The 23725-nt window shown below is 35.6% G+C and overlaps 1 protein-coding gene across 4 annotated transcripts; it reads right to left on the bottom strand.

Annotated features, from left to right (window-relative positions):
• Nucleotides 1-153: 153 nt before the first annotated feature.
• On the bottom strand, nucleotides 154-21751 carry LOC104613440 (putative calcium-transporting ATPase 11, plasma membrane-type). Of its 4 annotated transcripts, XM_088892408.1 has the most exons (9): nucleotides 21595-21751; nucleotides 20568-20774; nucleotides 20196-20498; nucleotides 14729-14783; nucleotides 12712-14639; nucleotides 12479-12634; nucleotides 4922-5093; nucleotides 4538-4845; nucleotides 154-706 (listed from the first exon to the last, which is right to left on the bottom strand). In XM_088892408.1, exons 3-9 carry the CDS (start codon nucleotides 20367-20369, stop codon nucleotides 392-394), a joined length of 3108 nt encoding a protein of 1035 aa, XP_088748534.1. In that variant the 5' UTR covers nucleotides 20370-20498; nucleotides 20568-20774; nucleotides 21595-21751; the 3' UTR covers nucleotides 154-391. The 4 variants fall into 4 exon arrangements, with proteins under 4 accessions (XP_088748534.1, XP_088748532.1, XP_088748533.1 ...); XM_088892406.1 differs by having other exon boundaries at nucleotides 20196-20774; XM_088892407.1 differs by lacking the exon at nucleotides 21595-21751 and adding an exon at nucleotides 21015-21141 and having other exon boundaries at nucleotides 20196-20774.
• Between the last annotated feature and the right edge of the window lie 1974 nt (nucleotides 21752-23725).

The raw sequence follows: 23725 nt of genomic DNA, 5'->3' as shown, positions 1-23725 counted from the left end.
AACTTAAATTTCTAAACGAATAAAAAATAAAAGCATATTGACAAAAAGGAGATGGAATTAATATGGCTTTTTGTTTAAAGAAAACACATAACAAAAAACAAAAGAAAAAAAAGAGATTAGTGCCTAGCAAATTCATCTTGAATACCTATATGTACAAGATTTCAGCCAAAATTTCATTCAATGAAAGAATCGTATATACAAATTAAAAGGTTAAACTCAAACCCACTGGAAACTACTCTTAAAGGAATCTCTTGAGAACAACTAACTGCTAGTTCAACGCCGTTTACCGCAAAAATGGAAAAGCAGAATAGAAGCAAGAAAACAACAATGGAATAACTAATTCAATGCCGACTAGCTACAGATATGAATATGACGTTCGATCCTTTTTCAATTAAGCCATCTCTGGACCACTAGGTAGTTCCTCATACCCGTCATGGTGCTTGGTAGTGTTCCCGTTAATGGATGATTTGCAAGGAATCAACTTCAAGACAACTCCAACCGGCAGGCTTATAGCTCCAATTAATACGCTGAATAACCATAATTGCCAACTTAGAGGTACAGTGCTTGCAAAAGTGCCTAGAAACTCCACAATTATTATTTGAAAGGTTACTGTTGAGACCATGATGGCGATGAATATCCAGTTGTTAAGCATACCACGGAAAACGTTAGTCTTCTCTATATCACGACAGTTTATTTCATTGAATACCTGATAGAACAAGTTCAACGAGAACAAAGCAAACAAGTATTTAATCATCAGAACTTCCCATTCAGTTATGATATAGTTAGAAATATTGTGAGACAAATGGGCAGTGATCGATGGTCCTGTAAAGAATTGCCAAAAGAAAACATGAGCATCAAAAGTATTGTTACAAGATTTGTGATATTTGGGTTGTGTTTGGAATCAGTGTAAAAATATATTTATGACGTTCTATACTGAATCAGAAAGTGATTGTTGTTTTTTTGAAAATAGTGATAAGTGGAAGAGTGTAAAGTTTTACAATGATAAAATTAATATAGTTTTTGCATTGATTATTGATGTAAAACTTTAGAGGTGATGAAGTTTTACATCTATTATCGACCTAAAACTACATTCCATCCATACATACAAAACTGAACCCAAATATAGTTTTACATCGATAATAATTACACTCTCTTTCTAAATGCATACAAAACCAAATCGATATAAAATTTAAATTGATTCTTGATTTACATGGCATCCAAATGCAGCCTAAAGAATTTGATATGCATTGATTTAAGGATAATGTACAACTACCTCACAGGTTCAGATAACATTAATTCCCCCAAATCATTCCCCCACGTTTTGAAACTTGTAAATCTAACCAAACCATATAGAGTTGGCATAGAAATCCTGTTTTAGCATTCAACGCCATCAATGATTTTAAATAATGCATTCAACCCCACCAATTCATCTGACAACCCTATTTCTTAATGCCTCAACCCTCTCCTGAAACCCAGATCCCTCTTCTCTAGCAATGATGTCGCCTCCTCTGGCACATTTTTCCATTTAACTTCTTCGACAGGAAGCATTAGTTCTTCGGAAGAAAGGTTAGGTCATAAAGTGAACAGTGGTATCCAATTGTAGTGAAAAGAGATTTAAACATAAAGGATATTTGTATCCTTTTACATACCATCTTGCACTGGTTAATGATTTTGGACTAAATTGAAAGTTTTTGAGAGTGACACGTTTAGAAATTTATGTATTAAAAGTGAGACTAACCTTAAAGTACTGGGTACTAACCTGTAATTTACCAGCAAACAAGCACCGAACAAACCCCATAAAATGTTGTCATCCGGTGTGATCATAGTGGATAAACAAATGGCTTCTTATTTCATCACTCAAAGAAAAATATATGGTTCCAATAAATTTATCCCCCTATAAACCTAATTTTTTGAGAAGCTACAAACTATAATAAGAGTTATTGTGCTTTAATTCATTTTGTGAGAGAAAGATGCCCCGATGTTGGTTCCAGCTGTCTAGGTGGTGTTTGGCATCGATGCTGTTGCTTTAGAAAATAGTGACATGTCAGTGCCACGATGAAAAAATCAGTGCTTCAAGAAACGTCTATATGTTTGGAACCGTTTTTCCATAAAAAGTGGCGTTTTAAGTCACGCATTGGAAATATAGAAAGTGTGGTTTGGAGCAATGCTAAATTTGATGTTTTCTCAGATTGGGGCTTGTTGCTATCAACATGATGTGGCAATGTTGTAGATTTCCTATAATGAGTATTGGTGCTGAAAACAGATTTGGAACTTTGATACCAAACAGAAGGTATTGCCGTTGCTCCAGGAAGCGTCCTACTTGATAGTAATGTTTACAAAAAAAAAATACTATTTTCTTAGAAAACAGTGCTTTCAATCCACACATACAACACCGATATATATATCAGAAAACAGTATTGTATCTGCAGCATCAATCCTAGTGTCTTAGAAGGGGTGAACAGGATACAAAACTAATGTTTGGTTTTTGAGAGAAATCTAACAAATAAATCCAAAGATGGATCGCAATAGGAAATTCTCTCATAAACGCAGTCTATAGAAAAGGGACTATTTTGTGATTTCATACAGTAGGCAACGTTCCAACGATTCATTTTTTCAAATGGATTCATTCTGCTTATTGATCCCCCAATTCAAAGTAGCATTACCAGTGCCTTTTCTTTCATTTTTTATGTACAAATGGTGCAAATATAGTAGTTGTGTTTTGGATGATTAGTTGTCCTGATTCCCAAATGAAGATTTTACTCCATGTATCCCACAATTAGTTATCTAACAGCTTTTAATTGCAAAATTTTACTGTAAATAAAATGAAAAATTTATACTTTGTTTTCGGTTCATTTTTTAATGAATAACAGCGGCCTGGGATTTCAGGCCGAGCCCATTGAAATTTTAACAATTTTCCAACCCGAACTTGGCCATGTTGCATCCCGAAAAAGTTTAAATCACAAGAAATCAGTCACATCCGAAAAGTTGAGATGACCAAAATCCAAAGAAGCATTAATCAGAATTACAATACATCAAAGTTAAGCTTGATTAAAAGGTGTGAACGTGGATCCCAAATAGGTTGAACAGTTACCCTAGAAATGGCTGAATTTACGAGAAGCCCCCAATTTCTAATGACATCATCAGTCATTAGACAAAGAAACTTAATAATTTCACCCAGTGTGCCACTCTCACAGTAATGAGATCAATGAAAACCCCTGTCTTGAATCTTTTCCTTGAATAATCTTCCATTCTTTTTCTCCCAAATGGCCCATAAGATTGCAGCTCCGGAACAAGGATTACAAATCCAAAGCGGGCGTCCACCTGCACCCAATGAAAGTAGAAAACCACTCCGGATGGAGAGAGTTTTCCCTACTCACATTGCAAAGAAGGCAATGATGAGAAGATAAACACCAATATGGTCTCTTATTTTCAAGGGTCTCACAAGTATTGATTTTGGACTGAATAACCTCCCAGAAAGAAAGCCCTCACTTTAGGCAGGACTGGCCTTCTCCGCACTTGTTTCATTGGAAACCTCCGAAGGAAACTCATCTTTTACTGAAAGGTTCCCCCGCCAAAGAACATCCCAAAACTTAATTTTGTCCCTAGAGAGCAACCATGCCATATGAATGCTGGGAAACAAGGAAGCAAACTTGAGATTGGTTTCCACAGAGTTGACAGTATATCCCTTGCATTAAGCGTTGCATCCCAACCATTCCATGAATGCTCTTGATTACCTGCTTCCACAATCTTTCTTCTTCCAAAAGAAGTTGCCACGACCCCTCTTTCTTACTTTTACAAACAATAGCCCAATTTACTAAAATGATCTTTCTTTGAATCCCCATGCTCCTACGGAAATCTCTCATGATCTTCTCTAAATCCTTTGCCATCGTCTTCAGAATTTTGAAAACAGAGAGGCAATAAATAAGAAGGTCACACAAGGTGGTAAATTCTCCCTCCCAATGAAATGTAGTTTTTCTTCCATCTAACTAATTTTTTTTTATTAAAATTTTCCACAATAGGATCCCAGAAAGCCCTATATTTTGAATATCTCTGCCAGGGCAACCCAAGTATATGTTAAAATACTATTGTCTTCTAGATATGATGATTTTCCATGTTTTGGGAGGAAATTTAATGTTCTTAATAAAGAGAATTAATATGTATACTGATTGGTATATGATTTTCCTAGTTCTTCTACATTTCTGTATACCTTGTTCACCTTCTTATATCCCTAAGACCTTGAACTCACTAGTATAGAAGTCGATTGATTTGCATTTCCTTTGGGGGAGCTTGGTTGGGGGTTCTTTTTTTTTTGGTTTTCCTTGTATTTTTCTTGTCTCTTTGCATGTATATATTTGAGGTAACAATTAATGAATTCTCGATATATAGTCAGTGCCAGAACAATTCTCCATGCCATCAACAAAAAATAAAAACATAAAATAATCCTATCCATTTATCCAATAACAAAGAGATTGCAGAATATAGAAACTAAGAAAAGCATTCGTATTTCAAAATATGAGCTAAAAATAGTAAACTTTACCTGGCATAAGACAAAGGTATTGAAGATCAAGGTATTGAGAACAGAACTAGAATTCCAACCACCAAGTCTGAGAAATCTCAAGACACCTTTCCCACAAAATGTAAGAATAGAAAGGATAGCCAGTTGATAAATGCTCTGACCAATAATATTCTTCCACATGGGCCCAGTGATGATATTAACACCCTTCCCAACAGGAGGCCGTTTCATCATCTCATCATTGGGAGGATCTGTAGCCAGTGCCAAGGCCCCAAGTGTGTCCATAATCATGTTCACCCACAACAACTGCACAGCCGTAAGAGGGGCAGCTCCTGAAATATACTTGTGAAAATTAACATGGTTTCCAAATTATGAAATAAATAAATAAAAGATCAATGGATTACACACCTGAGACGCAGGCAGAAATAAAATTGGTCATAAGAGCAACGATATTTACTGTCAACTGAAACTGTACAAATTTTTGAATGTTTATATAAACAGCACGCCCCCATTTTGCTAAATTCACTATAGTTGTAAAATTATCATCCATGATGATGACATCGGCATTTTCTTTCGCAACCTATGGATAAACATTAAGGGGAAGTAAGAGGAAGAGTGACAATTCATAAAATAAATGGGTAAATAAATAACATCTAATAATAGGTTGGGTGCAATCCTTGGTGACATGTGTCATGTTTCCAATTTCTTATCATCTTGCATAGAACACTACTAAAAGAAAGTTAATATTAACAAATTTTGCACATAAAAGCACATTTCACTAATTTCATAAGGAAATATCATAAAATTTTAATAATTTGTATGTAATATAATCAATTCCATTCAAAAAATTAAAAAAAAAATAGAAAGGTATATTTAAAATTGAATCCAAACAAAAAGTCAAAATCATAGAAAACACAAGCAAACAAATAATAAGCATACTAATTAATTAATTATATCATAAAGTGAAAAGGCAATCTCCTTCCATAAGAAGGTTAATGAGATGGATGCATAGGAAGTTCAACCTAAAAGCACCCCTGAGAAAACATCTTGTCACCTAATGTTGCTTTTTGCTTAATTTCCCGCCTAGCATCACTTTGAACACCTTTTTCCAAAAGAATGACAAACACTTAATAACATTTAAATGTGGGTCAAACATAAGTTGAATAGATTTTTTCCTTACGAGCATTATAATATAATGGGTCTTTGAAAAGAAAAGGGTTCAAAATAGGTATATAGACCTAAGGATATGTATGAGGGGGCAACAACCAATGTTAGAACATTAATGGAAGAGACTTCAAATTTTACAATTAGAATAGGTTTTCACCATGGTTCAACACTTAGCACTCATCTATGTGCACTAATCATAGATGAATTGATTAAACATATTCAAGTTCATTGGTAGTAGTAACTAGTAAGAAATGATTTAAGCACTAATAATTGAACATTGGATATATAGCTTTAAATAGAATGAATTGGGGAAATAGGAATCATGTAGCCAACCCCATATAGTTAGGATAAGGCACGGATGATGATAATGGTGATAAACTCATAAGACCAGTTATGCACACCCCTAGGTCACCAAGCATCAATTTTAGCCACAAGGATTCACATACACCATGAACTATTGATAAAATTCAGCTTCTGAACTTGACTTCCTACAACATTTTGTTTCTAACCATGCCAAGTAACCAAACTACCACCAACCAAGGAGCAGTACCTAGACATTGATCTCCTATCTATGATTTGAATCCAACCCATTCAACATTTGTAAACACCTATATACTCAAATGTGTCAATCATTAGTAGACTTTAAGAATCTCAAAATGCTATGGGAATATTCTAAATGTATAGTTATTGGAGCATGAATAAATTGAATTACAATACTAACTATGTAGGCATTGGTATCTCATGGCATCATTTTCTTCTCAATAACATGATATTTCATGGCATCAATTAAATGATGACAATCCTAATCTCCAACGTGATGATTCTGCCCAATTGGTGTCTCATTGGCTTGTTACCTGTTAAGAAAGTGGATACAATGAATATTTAATTTCTTTTATTTATTAGGATTTATTGGGCCTTTGGCCCATGGGAGTTATATTTTTTGTGTTCTTTTTAACTTCTGTTTCTTAATTGTCTCAATAGCGGCCCTATTGAGGTCATATCATTTTTTTGGCCCTCTCTTCCTCTTCTCCCATCATCTTCTTCATCTCTTCCTCTACTTTCAAGAATATTCTTCTCCTCTTTCTTCAATCTTTTTTATTTCTTTTGTTTTCTAGTCTACCATCATCCCTGTCTCCTTGATAAAATCTAAATTGTACTTCCTTTGACAAATAAATATACTCTTCTTAGACCTTCTCACTCCAATTCTTAGATTTCCCAAGTCTTTAATTTCAAACTCCCTCTCTAAGGACTTCAACTATTGAATTTCTTCTTTATTGTCCCCTATTACAATAATGTCACCTACAAAAATCATTACAGCCACAATGCCTCCATCTCCTCATCTAATAAAGAGTGTAATATCAACTTGGGTTTGCTGCATAGCACCAAGCTCTTGGGGACTATTTTAACCCATACAAGCTCTCTTAACCTTGCAATTTGGTAAGTTTTTTTTTTTATTATTTTTTGAAGATAAATAATATTTTTAATGAAAGAAAATACAGAAAAGGTGACTAGAAGTTACCCAAGGGAAAAAAAAAAGAAAATACAAACAAGTCATAAGAAATTACACCCCCCAAAAAAAATATCCCTATAAAGATAAATCCCTCAAACTCCACAACAAAAGAAAAAACACAAACAAGAAACATCCCCTCGTGGCTCCTGCAAATGTCCCTTTCTTCTTAGAAAATTAACCTCCATTTTCTACTAATTTACTAAGGCTCCATTTGGAAGGAGTACAAATATAAATACGTAGAGCGCAAAACCTTATATTTTGTATTATTTTGTATGAATTTATATTGTATATATTTGTATTTGTACTCCTTCCACACTAAGCTTAAAGACCTTTCTTATTCCTCATCCCCCATGAAGGAAAGTTGCCCTAACATTTTACTCACCTCCACCTCCCTTTCAACCACCTTTTCCAAATTTAACTCGCCCTAAATAACATGAATTTCATCCGTATATAACCTTTTTCCTCTCTTTAAGAGGTTCTTCTGAGACCTCTTCTTTGATAGCTTGACAAGTGCAACCCACTTGACCATCAAATATAACCCTAACTCCTTTCGACCCATATTCTTGAAATTGATTGATATCACTTATTTTGACTTTCAATTTTTTCCTATAATATACCCTTTTGAATTTATTGGAAGGGCTAGCACTAGAAGTTCCTTCTTTTAGCCGTGTAAAAATCTTCAATATATGTACTAATTGTCAATTTTTTGGGCCCTTCATCTTTTTTTGAAAACCTGATAACTTTAGATTTCACTTTATTCCCCTATAGGTCCACAACCTAGCCACCCTCCACCTTCCTACCTAAGCCTAAGCCCAATCTGCCAATAGAAACTTAAAATATATATATATCTTGATCCTATGCTATGCCTTTTCAAGCCCTAACCTCAACTTCAGGCTAATGGTACTCCACCACATATTTTCACCTCAAGTTAACTCCACAACCTCCAAGAAACCAAATCAATAGGCCTGAGAAACGCCCTTCTCAATTGACAAACCAAACATAGCTTCTACTCACCCTTCCTCTACTCCAACTCCTACTTATTGATAACCACCAACTCCTCCCTCGTCATTTAACCTTACCAAATCCCCTGCCACCAATCTCATAGACTTGCATAAAGTAGCCCCTTCAAAGTCGCTACAAAAACCTTACTCCTCTACAACCTTCTAAAGACCCTAGATTTGTCTTGCCCTGGCACCAGTGGAACTACAACCTCACCTACAATGAATGATGACCTAGCGCCATCATCTTAGACAAGCGCCTTTTTCTCATTCAGAAAAAAAAGGAATTTTGGCCGCTCCTACAAACCTCAACCACTATGATGGATTAGAAATAGACCCGATCTAACCTAGAACAATTGGGCCAAATGAGATTTAAGAAACAACACGATTAGAGACTCCTTGCGCAATTAGGTTGCCCAAACCCAAACCGAAACTTGATGTATCTCCAACCCAAATAACTTAACCCTCTAACCCAAGTCACAACTCTTCAAGTTACTATGAAAATCGAAACCCAAACACTTTTTGAAATACTTGCCCACCACAGCATCAAAATTAATTTTGTTTCTCAAAAATCCCTTATATTCAACCTCCAAACTTTCACCTCCTTGACTGGTTGACCCTTTGACTTTATCCTTTTCAAATCACAACCTTTCATCCTCTACCTTTGAACAATCTTCCACCAATAATATTAGATCTCCTCAGCAAAGTTTAGCACCAAGGACAATGGAACAAAGGGAACCTCTTCTACTTCAATTAGAATTCATGCCACTATCAAAACCTTCATCCATTTGTCCACTGATCAATTTTTAAAGCTCCCACAAGCATCTCCCACCACCTGGAACATTTGTAAGGACCATACATGAAGCAAAATACCAGAAACGTTGATTAACACCAAACTTTTAACACCCACTTTGCATGTTGCTCCAGCCAACCAATTCCATTCACAATCCAAATCTTCCTTTGCCCTCCTTATAGCTCAGAATAAAGAGGAAAAACCATGTATTTAACTTTCCAACTTTAACACTTCTTAGTTGCAATTTTGCATGGACCCAATTCATAATTTCCTCCTCATCTAGCACAGAATTGACAAAACAACCTACTAAACATGCCTCTAGCCACCTTATTTGGTCAAGAGCATCTCCATCAGGACCCACGAACACTTCTTTCAGGAGAGTCTTTTCTCATCGAAAGGAGGATGTTGTGGTGAATGTTCATATAATGGTTGTTTTCTTCATTTGTGTTTTCCATACACCTGTAGATCCTTGTTGATTTTCTCTCCACCTTCCATAGGGACAATAGAAGGCCCATTAGAGTCAAAGACCAAGGGATGAACAGGAAAAGGAGTAAGAAAACTAGTTACCATCTCTTCCACCATTAATGGATATTTCTCCCTTGAAGAGAAGTATCTTTAGGAGTAAAGAAACAAGTGGACTTAAAAAATGTTACATCCATGGACACTAACTTTCATTGAGAAATAGGATAATAACATTTATAGGCCTTCTAAAAAAGCAAAATAGCCCAAAAAATGCACTTGAGGTCACAAGGATCAAGTTTAGACTAAGAAGAGGGAGGAACACGAACATAGCAAATACAACTAAAGACTTTAGGTGGAAAAGGAAACAAACGTCAATTAGGAAAAACAAACTCAATAGAAAACTTGAAATAAAGAACCCAAGGGGAGCCTAAGTAATGAGAAAAGAGGTACTAAGAACAACTTGTGAGATGTCCCCACACAGCCTGATATTCTATCCCATGTTCAGAAAAGATAGCTTGAAGGTCTGTAAACAAGTACTCACACCTAACTGTCAAATAAGAGAACTTTTAATGGGTCTTTCAAATTGCATACACACCATTTTATGAAAGTTGTAAAAAATGGTACATACTTCATGTTTGGATTTCATCAAATAAATCCAAGTACACCGAGAAAAATTATCAACAAAAGTTAACAAAATATTAATGACTAAGTAAAGAAGTAGTAGCTAAAGGGCCTCATACATCAAGATGCAACACATGGAGAAGAAGAAACTACACCATTCTGAAATTTGCAAGAAAGATAGGAAGTGTTAACCGTAAGAGAAATATGAGGTAATAGTCATTTAATTCATCATTTTATGTTTGTTTTCATTGTTTAAAATAATAATTCGGTTATCAATCAAAAACATAAATGTCATATTAAAGGTTGAACCAAATGACCATCATAATATTGAGAAGGAAGATCAAGATGCAACTATAATTATGACTAAGGAAGCTTTTGTTCATTGTGTACTAATTTCTATAGTGAACATTAAGGATTATACAAAGGTAAGAAAACTGTTTCAAACTAGCTACTCTAGGGTTTAGATGCCTTAAGGCCTCGTTGGTACCACCATGATCTGAATAAAGAGAGATCTCCACCAACTCCATCATAATCAAGAATTGGTTCACAGTTGCAAAATTTTCTCCATCTTAAAGCAGAGACAGTGAAGATGTCGTTGCCTCAAGAAAACTCCATCAAATAACTTGATGGATGTTTTTTGGGAAACACAAGAACTTAAATGATTCAATTTATTCCCGTAGAAGGCTTGACACGATGGGTATACATTTAATTTTGATTTTTAAAGCAAAGTATACTTTGATTTGTTTGAAGTATTGCCATTCATATATTTTAAGGGAATCCATTTAGAAAAGTAAAGAAGAAAATGTAATAGAGGGATGCAACCAAATAAGAGACCTAAATATAAGATAACATGCAGCCATATAAGAGACCTAAATATACCAACCAATGAAATAGAGGGATGCAACTAAGAAAACACTAAGAAGAAAATGTTGTAGGGGTGCAACAATGGAGAATGCAAACAACCTACTATGTGCTTACTCATACCGAAAGAAATATACTTGTAATCTTAAACTGATAATATAGGCAAATAATGTGATGAACGATATCCAAATTCCAGGAATGTTTGATGACCTAAGACCCGTATGCACCTAATGATGCTACAACTTAATCCCTAAGGCTGTTTTAAATATCACCTCGCATTTTTCCTGTTCCTCAAAAGTCAAGTTTTCTGATTTACCCTTACATAATACCTCTTTACTGCAGCAAGTTGAATATATAACAAAGAAAATTTGTCTGTTTTACTTTCATTCTCTTTTTATAAACAATAAATTATAAAATAATCTTAAGGGGGCGTTCATCTTTTGGATTTTGAGAGGGGGAAAGTTGGTCAAAGGGATTTTGATTCCCATTGATTAAGAATCCCATGTTCTTTTCTCAGATTTATGTGGGGACCAGGGAAATTTTATTTGTCTAGGCATACCCATTTCCTATGTGGATAAATAACTTTCCCACCTTGGGGGGTGGGAAAGTTGCCAACACTTGAATGGGACAAAAGTGCCCCTTATAATAATCGATTTTTATGGCTAAAATGGTCATTGCCTTTTTTACATGGGAAATAAAAGAACATGGGTATATGCATTTATCCAGGTAACTCTTTTCTGGAAAACACTTACCTGGATAGGTGCATTTACCCAGATAAGCAACTGACCAAAAATCGAACAAGGCCTAAATGTCAAGGAGCTGTCCAACCTAAAAGCTTAAGCTGTTAGGTAAGGAGATCAAATTGGTGCCCCACAGCACCTCCCACCCGTGTACTGGGAACATCTCCCCATGATAAGTACTAGAGATGTTCCCAATGCATGCTGAGATGTGCATGTGGGGAGCCAATCTGATCTCTTAGGTGAGGTCCTTGAATGGGTTGTTATTCTCTAACAATAAGGAAAAGATAAGAAAGAGTGTATACATAAGTTCACCAAACATCCAAAAGTCTAGAAGACAACCCCAAAATGAACATTATCCCACCATGAAACATTAAACTGGGGACTAGAAGACTAAATCCAATTATCCAATATTGGTCTTAGCTATCTGGAGTCATATGAGGAGTAAACTGAACACTGTCCTAACCTTTGGCAGTTTTTGCAAGAAGTGGCTGCTCTCAGACACAAATCCACATTCTCATACTTGACAGCCCAAGATCATACCATTACACCAAGAAGACTAAAAGAAAAAATAAAAAGATATTCCAGAGGCTTGCCAAGCACCTAGTGACCATAGCATCCATTGTCTACTTCTAGGTTTACATGGGAAGATTAGTAGCATTAATTAATACACAATAAGGAAAAAAATATATAGAGGAAAACAAAAAATATCAGAAATATCAAACAACCATTCGAAGAGGAACGAAGCAGGAAGCAAATTGTGCCTAAGCTAAAATCCACTACCATTACATAGATAAGTGTAGATATAAAACAAACCTCAGTTCCTTCTATACCCATAGCGAGTCCAATGTCTGCTTCATGCAAAGCAGGGGCATCATTTGTACCATCACCTGTCACTGCAACAACTTCATCAAGATTCCTTAGTTGGGTCACAAAGGCATGTTTGTCCATGGGCAAGGATCGTGCCATTACCTGAGGAAACAATGCAACATTTTCAAATACTGAATATGGTCCACAATTAAAATTTGTAATGCAAATGACAAGGCAACCTGAACAAGTGATATTGACTCCTTGATTTGCTGGGGAGTCCATTGGCGGAACTCTTGTCCTTCTATAGCCAAGCCTCCCTCTGTCAATATGCCACATTCTTTTGCTATTGCTTTAGCTGTATTAATGTTGTCACCAGTAACCATTCGCACAGTAACCCCAGCAGATAAACAAGTCTGCACCGCATCCTTGACACCAGGGCGTAGTGGATCCTTAATTCCAATAACTGCTATCAATGTATAGCCATGATCTGGGATGTTGTTTCCATTGTTCTCATTCAAATCCTTAAAAGCCAAGCACAGAGTTCTCAAAGCTTCACAAGCAAAACTGTTAATCACCTCCATGCCACTCTCTATCTTGGATTTTGACAGATGAACAGATTCACCTTTGCTATCAATAATCTTATCACACATTTGTACAACAAGTTCTGATGCACCTTTGCAAAATGCTCGGAAACGACCTCTTTGAAGGGCTACAAGCACAGACATCTTCTTCTTGTCCGAATTGAAAGGTTCAATCTTCACTATCTTAGATTCCCGCCGTTGGGCACCATAATCACCCCCCAAAAATGAGCCAAATTCTATAAGTGCTGATTCTGTTGGACTACCCAATATTTTAGTCTTCCCATCCTTCCCCTCCACCACCTCAGCACTAGTGTTTTGAAATATACATTGCAAAAGAGTTCTTAAAACTTCCTCAGAGACTGTAGACTTTAAAGTATTCATGATGTTATTGCCTTTTACCGATTCACATATCCAAATTTTATCAACGATCATATGGTTAGTTGTCAATGTCCCTGTTTTATCTGTGCAAATAGAAGTAACAGAACCCATAGTTTCACATGCAGAGAGATGCCTCACTAGCGCATGATCACTCATTAATTTCTTCATTGCAAATGCAAGGCTCAGAGTCACTGCCAATGGCAGCCCTTCTGGAACTGCAACAACAATTATAGTCACTGCAATAGCAAAATAGTTCAGAATCTCCACTACATCACTCAAAGACCACTTCAATAACTCACTGTGAAGTCCCTTCTCTACCAGAAACCTTACAACCAACACCAGAAATGTCATAACAGCAAAAGCCAAGCCAATCTTCCCAATAAGGGTAGCAACACCATTCAACTTCACCTGAAGTGGTGTCTCATTTTCCCCACTCTCACTCAAAGTCTCCATCAACCTCCCCCATTCAGTCCTCATACCAACTGCTGTTACTAGCATCTTGCCGGACCCATTTCTCACTGAAGTTCCTGATAGAAGGAATGGCTTTGAATGATTTACATTCACTGGTTCGCTCTCACCTGACAAGCTTGACTCATCAATTAACAGGCTATAACCTGATATATACATACCATCAGCTGGAACTACATCTCCAATAGATAAATGAACAATATCTCCAACCACTAGATCATGAATTGAAACCTTTTGTCTATATCCATCTCTTGTCACATGAACAGAAATGTTTTTCTTTTCCTTATCCAAATCCCTAAATTGCAAGGACTGCTTGTAGTCACTAATTGCAGTAACCATGACTACCAAGAAAATACAAAGTATGATCCCCAACCCATCATAAATACCCTTTGGCAATCCTTCAGTAGCAATTCCAACACCTACAGAAACCACAGCACAAACCATGAGAATTATTAAAGTTAGGTCTTGCAGTGCCTCCCAAATAAACACCCATAAACTTCTAGGTGGTTTCTCAACATATTTGTTGGATCCGTATATATTTTGCCTCACAGGCAGTTCCTTTGAAATGACACCATTTTCCAGTGATACTGAAACTTTTCTTGCAATTCCTCCCACTTCTCCATGTTGCTTTAAGCGCCTGGAATCATGGCCACGAACAATGGATGCAAGTTCATTTGGGTCAATGCCAAATCCAGCTTGTCTAACCTCTTCTGAGAGCATGTATTCAACTCGACTACCAGCTGTACAAGAACAAAAAGTAAAAAAATAAAGTTTTAGTGGAAATATTGAAGGGTTTGATTTATTATTGGTAGTTTGGTGGAGTTCATACCATCAATAAATTGCAATGCTGCTTTTTGAACATATAGAGCAACTCGTATTTTCTCCTGGCAGGAAATAATAGCAATATTAAGGCTACTGCAAATTTTAATGAAAAAAAAATCAATAAGATCCAGTTGGATGTAAGCAAAAGTACAAAAGTGATTGTGTTTCATTGTCACAACCACTTTGTTTAGTATCTCTTGATTAATTAAAGGTCATTACCCAATGTTGGTTCCAGCTATCTGGGGTTTTGGGAGGGGTAGATTGGATATGGTTCTAACCTTTGACATTTTTTGCACAAAGTGGCTACTCTAAAATTTAAACCTGCATTTTCACACTTGACAGCCCAAGATTTTGTCCTTTTTTTAATCAATGCCCAAGATTTTACCCTTACACCAAGTAATGTTATTAAAGGAACAAATAAAAGAAACCCATAACTGTCATGAAACCCAATACAAACATAAATATATAATGATATTAAACTTGTTCTACACTCCTTGAAGACGAGAAAGTAATGCTATAGGAACAACATTGAAATCAAGAATATTAAAGCTTAATCTTGGTGAGTTCTTTCTTGGTAATCTAAGCTACTCAGGGGATGGGGTGTTCTCTAGAGATCAGATGGGAAGTGTCATACTCAAATATTCAAGTCCAACCGGTGAAGCAACCTCCTTGTGGGAAGAAATATTTTGCCTCATACATGGTTTAAGATTGGACTACTCATTGAGCTGGACTGACTTGATTGTTTAAGAAGATTGCTAGGTTGTTATTAGATGGATATCCTCAAGGCTGCTAGGTTGTTACACTCTTTTCAATACATATCTATCATATATGTACCTAAAACAATAGAATTTAACACTTCGTACAATAGAAGCCAAAGATGATAAAGTTAAGTTGTTGCAAGCATTCATTGCATGTCAAGCAATGGATGGGATGTTGGATGTATCTGTAGAGCTACCTTGGCTGCTCCCAGGAAGGCCATCCATGATTTTTGTCCTACCTTTCTAAATCATATCAGGTATGATTTGGCTTCTAGTCAAAAAATCAAATTTTGAGAGGATGTGTAGATTGGGGATGTCCCTCTGCATGAGAGATTCCCTTATCTTTTTTATCTTTCCACGTTCAAGGGTATGCCTATTTCTGAATTCCTAAGTCAGCATTCTCATCCCCCAAGGTTGACTTGGAACTTTGGCTTTAAGAGGAACCTTAGAGAGTCTGAACTTCCTAGTGTGTCTGAATTGTTAGGCTTGTTAAATGCAGTATTCTTAGGAGAAGGTGGATCAGATTCTAGGGTTTGGGGCCCTAATTCTGATGGGCTGTTTTCTTAAATCCTTCTTACATTTCTTTGGTGGCAACCAGCCACCTCTTCTCCTTCTTTCCTAGTCAAGGAAATTTGGACTATTTGGGAGGAAAGAAATGCAAGAATATTTGAAGGAAGAAAAAAAAAAGTGAGGAAGCCTTGGTTGAAACAATAACTTTGAGAGTGGCATACTAGGCAAAAAGCGTGAAGTTGTTCTCAGATTTTAAGGTTGAAGATTTCTTCAGGGATGGGGGTTTTATTGCTGCCTTTTCATATATAAGACAGAAATCTATTAAGACATGGTTTCCCTCTATAGATGACTAGAAGAAGAAGACTTTTGATGGGAGTTGTGTGGGTAATCCGGGCCCCTAAGGTATAGGGGGCCATTAGAGGTGAAGATGGAAACATCATTGCTTTATACTCTAGTCCTATGGGATAGGGTGATGTGGCAAGGTCAGAGTTTCTAGCTGCAGTATATGGGTTGAAAAGGCCAAAGAATTGTGTATTAACAGACTGATTATTGAGGTAGACTCGAAAACTATGATAAAATGGCTGCAGAAGGGGGAGGAGGTGACATGACAATTGAGGAATGAATTCAGGAGATTTAAATGGCTCTCAAAGGCCATGTCAATCCACGTGAGATGGATGAGGAGAATTGTCAACAGCTTGGCAAATAGCTTAGCTAAGCAAGGGGTACAAAGAACATGTCTGTTTTGAGCTCAATTGTAAATTTGGTTTGGGTTAGCTTTCTAAAGCTGGGTTTCTTTAACAAATTCTTGTTATAACCATATTTTCTTCTAATCAATGAAATATTTTCTATGTTTCTAATAAAAAAGCAATGATAAAGTTAAGTTTGACTTAAAAATAAAATAATTTATATATAATGGCTTTCTAGCCTGCATATGATGTAAGACAAATTCAATGTTTGGCAATGTTTTGAAAATTGTAATTGTATTGTAAATGTGTAAGATTATTTATATTTTTTACAAACTTATTAAAAATACAAATATAAAATATACTAAAAGGCTACATATATATAGGAATATGATTTTACCCTAGTTATAATCCATGTCTAGCATATATGTACTTAAAAGAATAGAATTTAACACTTGTATAATATAAGCCTAAGATAATAAACTAAAATTTAATTTGAAAATAAAATAATTTACATATAGTGGCTCTTTATCCTACATATGATGTAAAACGAATTCGATTTTTAGTCTTAAATAACACAAATAAATCATGTTTTAGTGAAGGCTTTAAAACAAATCTTCCTTAACAATATTAAATATAAACAAAAACACAAAATAGATAACTTATTCTTGATTGAATTTATTTGAATTAGAGTGAATCGTAAGATTCATATAAATTGTAAGATTTATGAATCAAATTGTATGATTCAAACAAAAATCAGAAAAGGATTCAAACATAAGATTCAAATTCAAACCCTTTGAATTCATGATTCAAATTGCGAATCATATTGTAAATCATCAAATTTTTACAACATTGCCCTCCTATAGGTGTTCTACCATTGGTCATAGGTCACACCCTCATACATATCCTTAATTAGATCCATATATCTCTTTGGAACTCTTTTCTTTTCTAAATCCCACCATATTATCTCTTTAAGGGCTCTAGCAAATGCTTTCTCTAGATCATTGAACATTACATGAAGACCTATCTTCTTCTCTATGAACTTTTTAACCAATTGTCTCAAAAGAAAGACAAATTTCATAGTCAGTTTCCCTAGGCATAAAAATTAAATTGATTCCATTAGATACTTGTTTCTTATCGAAACATTTGTTTAATTATTCTCTCCCAAAGTTTCATAGTGTGGTTGATGAGTTTAAATATGGGCATTGTATTGCTTTCTCTCTCTCTCTCTCTCTCTCTCTCCTTTTATTGAATATCTTCTTTTCTTTCATTATCTTATTAAATAAATTAATTAGCCATAATAAGCCTACCTCTCCCTTGTCTTTTTATACTTGTATTGAAATATCATCATGTCCTAATGATTTCCCTTCATTATCATCAATAATTCAAATTTTGTGAAGGACCATGTTATTTTAAATACTATTACAGTTACTAATCTCTCCTCCATTAGCACTATCCGCATGTTCTTTATTTAATAATTTTATGAAAAATGTGAAGTAATTTTATTAATCTAAAACAAACGATTACAATAAGCAAATGCCTCCCGTCTTTAATTTTTTTTTTTCAAAATAATTTTCTATCTTTCTTTGATCTCATTTTCTACCAAGGCTCTTTGCTCTTCCTCTATAGTGTACCCAACATAGTTTAAATCTCTACATTTCCTTTCTCTTCTTCTTACTAGTTTATAAATTCCATCCCCCCCTCTTTAGTGGCTAACTTATGAGAAGTCATTATATGCCTTCTTTTTATTAATCTTTATAACATGTTAATTTTATTCTAATTAAATTTTGAACCTCCTCATTCCATCATCAAGTTTTTTTGGCATTTTGTTATTTCCCTTTGAACTCTCTTGAATCTTTCTTTGCCACTTTTTTTATGTAGTTAGCATTTTCAAACCATGCATCATTGGTTACATTTTATGTCTCACCACAAAGGATATATCTAAAAATTTTAAATTGCCTACGAACCATCTATAAAATAGATATCGAAAAGTAGGATTTTATGTACCACACGCACGAGGTATAAAATGTATTTATTCTTTACGAATCAAGACACAAATAAGATTCTAGTGGAGCTGGTTTCACTAGTTCGGTGACTAGTCTACCACTCCCTAGAGGATGACTTTTTAACTCATGGGTTGGTTGGAGTCGTGTCTCGTGTGTGATTCATCAAATGCCACGTCACCTGAGACAAGCTTTCCGACAACCACTGAGACAATGGACTTATCCCCTCCCACTTTTTCCCGCTTTTCAATAAATGTGTCCACGAGCAAGTTCCAAGAAACTTCGTCGTTGACACTCTTTTAAAATAAGTGGTTGTGAGCTATGTAATCTGATTTATACATTATCTATATTCTACTTTTAGAAACGGACCGTTCGATTTGACCCGGTAATCGGACCCCTGACGGGTTCGGTCTCCGAGTCCGTTTTAAAAACCATACGTTTTAGTGCGTAGTGCTTACCATAAAAATAAAATAAAAAACCAAAACGTAGAATCCAACAAGCCTTTGGCTTATTCTGTTGTGAATACCAATGTTATAGGCATCTTAGTGATGTTTAACAAATAACAAGCCTTCTCTCTTCAAATATAAAAGAGCAGTGGCATGCAACTAAAATTAATTAATTAATGGAAAAGAATGGGCCAAAAATATCACAAGTTATTGCCAAAAGGCTAATATTAACTGCGTAGGTCAGAGCCCCCGCAACATGGCAAAGCAAAGTCTTCCTTCGGGCTTCGACTTGAAGTTCCACCCTAGGGCTGTTCACAAATAAATCCAATCCGACTAATTTGGCTTGATCTAATTCGAGTTGGTTGGTTTTTCTTTACTATCGGTCGGTTTCGGGTTGTAAAGATGAATAAATCGATTATTATTAAATATTTGTTATGTGAAAATCGAAATCGAATCGAACCGAACTAAGTTATGTGAAAAAATATTTATTAAATATAGATATTTTAGTTTTAAATAATAAATATATATCTGAAAAATATATATACTCTGAAATATGTTAGATATATATTTCTAAAATATATATTTCCAGAAATTAGAAAATATATATTTCGATATATTTGTATATATGTTTTGGTTTTAAATATATTTTTTCAAAAATATTATATATAATATTAGTACTTTGATTTCATGTGCATTGTGCAAACTTGAAGTTGGTTGAAATTCAAACTGACCAAGTCGATTTTACTTAATAAAAGGTCAATTTCGATTTGATCTATAAATAACCCGACCAGGTCGAATCAGTTGAAAAAATACTACTAAACCGACCCAACCCAACCTTTGAACAGCCCTATTCCACCCTGTCAATGGAACCGACATGGCCTTAATTAATAGACAACTCTCCTACTCCTAATCTCCTACATTGTCCATTCTTTTTCTGGTAAATGCATCCTACATTGCCCTTTCAGACTCGGAGAAATGCAAATTGAACGATAGCAAATCGATGAGATTGAGGCAAAATAAACAACATTAATTAACGACAAATGAATTGCAGATGGAAACTGATAGAGACCGCACCTGTATACTCAGCTTCTTCTGTTCGGCTTGTCGTCTCTTCTCTAGATCGGCACAATACCGGAACCTCCTCCTCGGATTCTTCAGGATCGTCACAGCTTGTCTCCATCGCTTTAGAGCTTCCTCCGATGAGTTCTTCGATGGAACATCAAACTCATTTCCCACTAGCGATTCCATTCTAGAAAAGATATCTGAGAAGTCGTTCTTCTCCCCCTACTCCCAATCGATAAGATAAAAGAGAAGAGAGGTTGTAGAGAGAATTATCTTTTGAGTAGGTCTGTTGAAGTTAGACAAGTACTGTGATATCTTCGCATTCGAGTTAATTTGGTCGAACTAGTAAGAAACGATTTAATCGCTCATGACATAGTTGGATACGATGATGATGATGACAACGAAGAACCACCATAGCTTTGATACATGTTCCTTCAATCGTTCAAATATTATTAGGATGCAACTCTCGTCGTCTGTTTCAGTTCCGACATAATTCCACAACTAATTTTACGGTGAAAGTGATTATACTTTCCGATCCTTATGCCCTTTTCTCACTGTTGCGACTTGCCATTAAAATCTCCGTTACCTCCCCTGCGATACAATACATACTCATCAGATTTCCAAACAAAGAAATCAAAAGTTACAATAACATTTTGATAAGACGATTGTGATCTTCAGATATCCAATATCTATACACCTATCCATATAATATATTAGAAAATTTGCAAAAGTAATACTGAGTCCTCTTTGAGAAACATGTATGGTTTCATTTAGGCATTGTTATTCAACCCAGAAATGGAAATGCCATTATTTTATGCTACAAAGCAATACCAGAACCAAGATGCATTTTTTATGAGTTGGAAGCAAGACAAATGAACGTCAAGTCAGACCAAGCAAATTAAGAACAAGATTGTGAGAGATACAAGGCAATTTTAGCAATAGGAAAACACATTCTAACACAAACAACGAAATAATATCTTGGAATACCAAACAAGAAACAACCTTTTTGTTCCTTCCAAAAAAACGACGAAAGAAGTCGTAAAAACTCACATTTTCCTTTCTCACCGATCTCAGAACCCCAAAAGTCAACTAAGATTGAAAGCAGAACAAAAATCTGCCTTTTCCCCAAAAATTAAAAAATAATACTTTTTTTAAGTTTTCAAGTTTCTAAATTTTACCGATCAAAAGCCAAACTACACTAGTTATTTTTCCTTTATCCTTTGTTTATAGTTTGTAAAAGATTGGTAAGCAAAGATAACATCAAAACAATAATTATAGAAAAAAAAAAGCATTTTTCCCATTCACCTGTTTTCAACCCCTTGCTTGATTCATTCAAACCATCAAAAACAAAAGATTTAATTATAAAAGTATGAAAATATTAAAAAAATAGCAAAAGGAAGAAAAAGTTTACCTTTCCCATTAAATCTGAGCAGATCTTCTCACAATCTTCTCAATAACTCATTTTGTCTTCTATTCTAACAAATTCTTTCTTCTGGCGCCGTTTTCTGTTTTCTAATGTCAGATCTCAAGGATATAAAGAACTGGTCTCCAACAATAAACTGATTTCCAACAATAACTTGTTTTGTCCGCTTCCAGCGTAGTAGGGCTGTTCATAACAATGCCCAACCCGATCAAACCGATCAACCCGGACCGATTCAACCCGAGTCGGTCGGGTTTTCATTCGTATTAGTCGGTTTCAGGTTGGGCACATACAAAAACCGATATCTTGGGTCGGTTTCGATTTTCACATAAGAAAACTGAAACCGTCTCAACCCAAACCGAACTAGTCTTTCTTCTACTAGTTTGGTAGTTCCTACTTCCTAATTTGAGTAGTTTCCTAATTCCTACTAGTCTTCTAGACTTCTACTTGAAATAGAAGGCCCATTAGGCAATTACAACTAGAATTCAATTAATTAGGTGTTCTTTTTTAGTTTTTTACCTAGATTAGGCAATTACAATTAGAATTCAATTAATTAGGTGTCCTTTTTTAGTTTTTTACCTAGATTAGGCAATTACAATTAGAATTCCTAGTTTCCTACTAGTCTTCTAATTCCACTTTTGTCTTCTCTTAAAATCTTCTATTCTCTAACTTAACTTGGTTGGTCCGCCCCCCTCTACTCAAGTCCTCAACTAATTCAGAGTTTATTCGGCTTTGTACAGAAGCAAAACCAAAACCGACCCAACCCGACTCAAACCGACTAGGTCGGTTTGGCCCATCAGTGGGTCGGTTCGGTTCCCACCTCTGGTAACCCGACTAGGTCGGGTCGGTTAGGAAAATCCCATGAAACCGACCCAACCCAACCCGTGAACACCCCTACTGTAAAGAGGCATTCGGGAATTATTTAAACTGATGCTTTACACATGTGGAATTATTTAAGATAAATTATGGTTCAGTCGAATGCACATCTGCCCTCCCCCCTCCCTCCCACCCACCCACACACACACACACGCGGACTACGCCTCAAAAATGCCCTACATGCATATCTCAGCATGTATTGAGAACATCTCCCATATTTGTCATTAGGAGATGTTGCCTAGGGCTGTTCATAAGAAGGCCCAAACCGGCCAACCCGGATCGACTCAACCCGAGTCAGCCAAGTTCTCATCAGCACGGATCGGTTTTGGGTTGTGCAAATTCCTAAACCGATGATTTGGGTCGGCTTCGGTTTTCACACAAGAAAACCAAAACCAACCCAAACCGAACCGACTTAGTTCCTAGTTCAAACATGAAGTTCCAAAGCCCATTAAGTAAACCGACCCAACCCAACTTGTGAACAGCCCTAATGTTCCTAATACATGGTTGGGATGTGTTGTGGGACATTCTTGGGGCATGTTCTGTATTCCCACATTTTTTGGGTAAATTGCTAAGCCTTTGAAGTTTCAAACTGTTGCTGAAACCTCCCCCCTAATGTTTGATAATTGCAAGCAACTTACCTGAACTTTCTAATATAGTTGCAAGTAGACCCCCTCTATTAAAATCCTCCAACAAGAGCCATGGAAAATGTTCAAAATACTCGTGCAATTACAACTGAGGCTGATTTATATATGGAAAAAATAGCACACTTTATGAACAAAAAAAGGGAGAATTTAAAGTTGTAGCTTTACCTTTGGGTGATTGATATGAAGGGAAATTTTGAAAAAAATAAATAAATCAATTTCAATAAAGAGATTGGAAGGATTTGGATAAGTGATTGATATGAAGAGAAAAATCGGAAAATAAATATTTTTATCAAAAATAACTACATGGGTATTTTAGACATTTTCATGCCTCTATTTAGAATATTTTACCACAGGGTGTCTATTGAAACCATATCAAAAAATTCAGGAGAGGTGATTGCAATTATCAAACTTCAAGGGAGGTTTTAGAAATTTACCCTTTTTGGTAACAAAATAAAACCACCTTAAAAAACATAGAAGTGTTAGCAATTGTTTTCACTCCATCTCTTTTATTGTCCACTCCCCCTTCAGACTTGTTTTCTTAATTCTCCAAATGTATTTATCCCCACCCCCACACTCCCACAAATACCATCATCCTGTGAATT

The sequence above is a fragment of the Nelumbo nucifera genome, chromosome 7, assembly GCF_055504915.1.
Source record: "Nelumbo nucifera cultivar China Antique chromosome 7, China Antique-T2T, whole genome shotgun sequence".
Lineage (NCBI taxonomy): Eukaryota > Viridiplantae > Streptophyta > Magnoliopsida > Proteales > Nelumbonaceae > Nelumbo > Nelumbo nucifera.
Note: the sequence above shows the minus strand (reverse complement) of the source record. Positions and strands in the feature narration are given on the sequence as shown.